We start from the raw sequence: 5,553 nt of genomic DNA on the forward strand, positions 1-5,553 counted from the left end.
ATTACATTACAGTACAGTGAGTACATTACGCTACAGTACTGTGAGCACATTACATTACAGTACAATACAGTGAGTACAGTACATTACAGTACAGTGAGTACATTACATTACAGTACTGTGAGTACATTACATTACAGTACAAAACAGTTAGTACAGTACAGTGCAGTGAGTACAGTACAGTACAGTAGAGTACAGCACATTACAGTACAGTGAGTGCATTACAGTACAGTAAGTACAGTACACTGAGTATAGTACATTACATTACAGTACAGTGATTACATTACACTACAGTACTGTGAGTACATTACAGTACTGTGAGTACAGTACATTACAGTACAATACAGTGAGTACAGTACACTACAGTACAGTGAGTACATTACAGTACAGTACAGTGAGTACAGTACATTACAGTACAGTGAGTACAGTACATTACATTACAGTACAGTACAGTGAGTATAGTACATTACATTACAGTACAGTGAGTACAGTACATTACAGTACAGTGAGTACAGTACAGTACAGTACAGTAAGTACAGTACACTGAGTATAGTACATTACATTACAGTACACTGAGTGCATTACACTACAGTACTGTGAGTACAGTACAGTACTGTGAGTACAGTACATTACAATACACGGTACTGTGAGTACAGTACATTACAGTACTGTGAGTACAGTACATTACACTACAGTACTGTGAGTACAGTACATTACACTACACTACAGTTAAGTACAGTACAGTACAGTACAGCACAGTCCAGAAGGCTACAGTACAGCACAGTAACCTACAGACCTGGGCCAGGCCGCCGAGGCATGGCAAGGTGAGATAAATCCAGTGTAGTTCAGCACAGAGTGCAGTGCGCCTGCACAGTACAGTGACTGAAGTACAGTGCAGTACACTATGACAGCGGTGCAGCGAAATGTGGACAGTGCAAGCGGCCGGGACGTGCAGTACTGAACAGTACAACTTGATGCAGCACTGCACAGTACTGCACTGACAGGACAGCACGTGTGCACGGCAGTGCAGCGTAATGCAATGTACTCCAGGATCGGGTAATTAATGTCTGACTGATGTCGATCGAGCAGATATATGTTTAATCACCACAAAAGATTATGTAATTGAATAACACATTCGCAATCATAAAACACAGGAAAATTATGAAAATAATCGACAACACGTGTACTACACATATTCTAATACCACACATGTGGGACGATATTTGGAAGAAGTTCATTGACGTTTAAAATAATTTCTCGTAATAATTCATTTCCGGATCAGAATCTGATAAAACTTCAAGACTTTCTACAGACGCAAAACTGCATCACCCAGAGTAAAACAAAGATAATTTTTGTCCCCTCCATGTATTTCAGGTCTGAATCGATTCGGATAACGATTCACTGCACAGCAGTGCACCAACGTTGTGCAGGTTGTTACCCTCTGCGAACTTCCGTTTCCACCATTTCGTCAGAGTCGATCGAGTGGCAAGGAATCATTCTGTAACCTGCTTTCGTATAATGGTAACGACCGTGATTACAATGTCATATAGTTATTGGAACTGTGTGTGTACATGTGGCGTTTAATAAAAAGCATGTCTTACATCGCACAGTCAGTTTTGTCATCATATGCATGATTTTCAAGTTCCTGAATTCATTGTTTTCATGTCAGTCAGTCACAGCCGCACAGACAGAGATCGGCTGAGACAAGGAAAGAAATTGAGATCCGGGCAAATCAATAAACTTACCACACACAATCACGTATGTTGCAGATGTCTAGACGGCACGGTAAATGTGCGACCTGGGCAGTTGGATCTTTTCGGGATAGAATGAATGTACCCATTGTATCAATGGAATATTTCCCCAAACAACCGAAACCCAAACTAAAAGTAAACCTTGGCTGAAAGCTGACGTCATTGGTCTATTTTTAGCCCATACGGCTCTCGTCGGAAAAACGTGTTGACACGCAATCGTTTCGTGATGTGTCAGTTGTCATGGTATTTAGTATAAACAACATTGAATTGTTTCGACAGCTCCACTGAACAGATAAATCTGAGTTTGACTGGCCTGTGCTCGCCCTTGTATTGTCGCACGTGAATCCGCTGGCAAGGCCATGCCTGTGTGATCGCGAGGGGAACAGTACAGCTCATCAGAACAGGAGAATGTGCAGAATTCAAAACTTTCTATTTAGTCGCCTGAAGCCCGCAGGCCGATCCCCTGTATGCCCCTCGAAACTCTGTGTGTGTGTGTGTGTGTGTGTGTGTGTGTGTGTGTGCGTGTCCGTGCGCGCGCGTGTGTGTGTGCGTGTGTGTGTGTGTGTGTGTGTGTGTGTGTGTGCCAGTGTGTGTGTGTGTGTGTACGTGCGTGCGCGCGCGTGTGTGCCTGCGTGCGTGTGTGTGTGTGTGTGTGTGTGTGTGTGTGTGTGTGTGTGTGTGTGTCTACTGATGTCTGTGTCTGTTGTCTTGTCTTGTCATGTCTGTAATCCTGTGGTAATCCCAACACCGACAGGGCAACAATGTGTTTCTGTGTGTGTGTGTGTGTGTGTGTGTGTGTGTGTGTGTGTGTGTGTGAGCGTGCGTACGTGAATGCTTACGCGCACGCGCGACTGAGCCAGGTGGTGTCACAGTGTGTGTGTGTGTGTGTGTGTGTGTGCCGGTGTCACAGTGTTGGTAATTGTACTGGTGAGTGACCACTGGTCGCGCTGCTGCTCGTAAAAGAAACTGAGGTTTCAAACCGGGTGAAACTTCCGCCGCGCCACTGCCGGCAACACCGTGCATTTAGCCGCACACAGCCCGGCGCAGTGCAGCCCTACCCTTGTTCAACTTCTTGTCGACACCGTCTCCATTCGGTCGTCAGTTAAAATTGAAATTTAGCTTACAGCATTCAATTTACTGATCAAGTTTGATCACCAGGGTTATATCGCTTATACATTAAATTGAGCACTTACAGTAACAACAATATTCGATGAAGGTATATCAATTGTACCACTGAGCACCACCACCACTACCATTACTATACCTACTACTACTACTACTACTACTACTCAATGCTGCTGCTGCGACCACTACCCACTGGCTCCCTCTCTCTCCGAGTTAAGTATTGAGGACGCCAGGATGGTGTATAGCACGGGCATCGGATCAGAATTACTCAGTCCCTCCTCGGTGAGGTTCGTATATATTGGGGCGGGTGTACAACTAACACACACACACACACACACACACACACACACACACACACAGTCAGAGCTAAGAACGCACACACACAAACGCGCGCGCGCACACACACTGACACACACACTGACACACTGTCTGACACACAAATACGCAAAGCCGCCGCACACACACACACGCGCGCACACACTGATATAGACACACACTCACGCGCACACACACACATGCCCACACAATCTAGTAACGCACGCACACACACATACACACACACACTCTTACACACACGCACGCACCCACACACCGACTGCACACACACACACACACACACACACAATCTACTGAACGCACGCACACACACATACACACACACTCATACACGCACGCACGCTGACGCACTGACGCACACAGACACACACACACATACACACACACACGCGCGCGCACACACACACACACACACACACACGCACACACACACACACACACACACATAGATTATAAAGCATATCTATCTTTGTGTGTGTGTGTGTGTGCGCGCGCGAGTGTGTGTGTTATTGTTGTTATTGTTGTTGCTGTCGCTCTTGCTGTTTTCCCCTTTTTTTCCCCTTTCGTTTTCATATTTGTAGTGAAAGTGTTGCCAACCTTTATTTCTATTGCAGTGTCTATAAAACTATTCGATCATGAGGGGAACTGTCATCTGTTTGGTGTCGAAAAGAAAATTTAATGATTATCGTTACCCCAACAAATCCCTCCCCCCCCCCTTTTTTTTCAGAAGACCTTTCGTAGGAGGGTAGGGAGGGGGAATGATGATAGAAATTCCGAGTGTCATCTGTGTGTGGGGTGTGTGTGTGTGTGTGTGTTTGTCTGTGTGAGAGAGAGAGAAAGAGAGAGAGAGAGAGAGGGAGAGAGAGGGAGAGGGAGGGAGAGAGAGAGAGAGTGTGTGTCTTTTTATATGTAAACTTGTCACTCGCACGGATCATTACACATCTACAGTTCCCTTGCCTTCATTCAACAACTCACGTAGTCTGTCAGTCACTTCATAAGATAAATAAGGAACACATAATTATAATGTAGGGGCTTGTCTAGCATGACTTCGACATCACTCCCTCCTCAAAGATACCTGTCTGATCGAGCCAAGACTTCTCACGGTACAATGGGAAAAAGAAAGAAAGAAAGAAAGAAAAAAAGAAATAAACAAAAAAAACAACAACAACAACCAACAAACAAAACAAACACACACACACACACACACACACACACACACAGAAAAGAAAAAAAAAAAAAAAACGTGACGCGAACAATCTAGTCCCCCACTACCTCCCCCCACGCCCCCTCTCACCCCTCCGCTCACCTCTTTCTCTCTATCAGGCAAACGAACAAAGGTATAAGTCTATAGAAGGGTGCATACAGCGGTATGGTACACTGGTTGTATAGCGTCTGGCCAGTAAGCGAGAGAATCTGAGCGCATGGCGTCGAATATCACTTCATACTCCGTATAATCTACCAGCTCCACCATCCCCGTCCCCCCTCCCCCGTCCCCTCCCTCCATCCGCCTCCCCTCCACTGGAAAACAGAAAGGATTAAAACAAAGACAGGAATGAAGAAAAAAGAAAAAAAAGAACGAAAAATGGCTGTTCCTATTGGTTCCACTCCATCGTTCATCTGGTGTTTTTATGTCCAAAGAAAAAACAACAACTCTGTCTCTCTTTCTCTCTGTCATTCTGTACCTTACACCCTTTACTCACACTTTGTGTGTGTGTGTGTGTGTGTGTGTGTGTGTGTGTGTGTGTGTGTGTGTGTGTGTGTGTGTGTGTGTGTGTTCTTCCTCTCTCACTCTCTCTCCTTCCTCTTTCTTTCTCTCTCCTTCCTCTTTCTCTTTCTCTCTCTCTCTCTTTCCTCTCTCTCTCTCTCTTTCTCTCTCTCTCTCTCCTTCCTCTCCCTCTCTCTGTCTCCTGCCTCTTTCTCTCTCTCTCTCTCTTTCCTCTCTCTCTCTCTTTCCTCTCTCTCTCTCTTTCTCTCTCTCTCTCTCCTTCCTCTCCCTCTCTCTGTCTCCTTCCTCTCTCCCTCTCTCTGTCTCCTGCCTCTTTCTCTCTCTCTCTGTCTCCTTCTCTCTCTCTCTCTGTCTCCTTCCTCTTTCTCTCTCTTTCTCTCTCTCTCCTTCCTCTCCCTCTCTGTCTCCTTCCTCTCTCCCTCTCTCTGTCTCCTGCCTCTCTCTCTCTCCTTACTCTCCCTCTCTCTGTCTCCTTCCTCTCCCTCTCTGTCTCCTTCCTCTCTCCCTCTCTCTGTCTCCTTCCTCTATCTCCCTCTCTGTCTCCTTCCTCTCTCCCTCTCTCTGTCTCCTGCCTCTCCCTCTCTCTCTCTCCTTACTCTCCCTCTCTCTGTCTCCTTC

At 45.8% G+C, this 5,553-nt stretch overlaps 1 protein-coding gene across 3 annotated transcripts in view; it reads right to left on the reverse strand.

The window, feature by feature from the left end:
* Positions 1–1,903, reverse strand: part of LOC143286946 (procathepsin L-like) — a 14,939-nt gene extending 13,036 nt beyond the window's left edge. For 2 of the 3 annotated variants that reach the window (XR_013055896.1, XM_076594913.1), the window contains exons 1-2: positions 1,743–1,903; positions 794–863 (exon numbers count right to left, since the gene is read on the reverse strand). Coding sequence is in view for 1 of the 3 variants with exons in the window: in XM_076594913.1 (XP_076451028.1) it covers positions 794–863; positions 1,743–1,837 (165 nt within the window). In the remaining 2 variants the exon portion in view is untranslated. The remainder of the gene's footprint in view (positions 1–793; positions 864–1,742) is intronic. The other variant, XM_076594915.1, reaches the window with a different exon arrangement.
* Positions 1,904–5,553: the final 3,650 nt, after the last annotated feature.

Source organism: Babylonia areolata, chromosome 10, assembly GCF_041734735.1.
Source record: "Babylonia areolata isolate BAREFJ2019XMU chromosome 10, ASM4173473v1, whole genome shotgun sequence".
In the NCBI taxonomy this organism is placed as follows: Eukaryota; Metazoa; Mollusca; class Gastropoda; order Neogastropoda; family Buccinidae; genus Babylonia; species Babylonia areolata.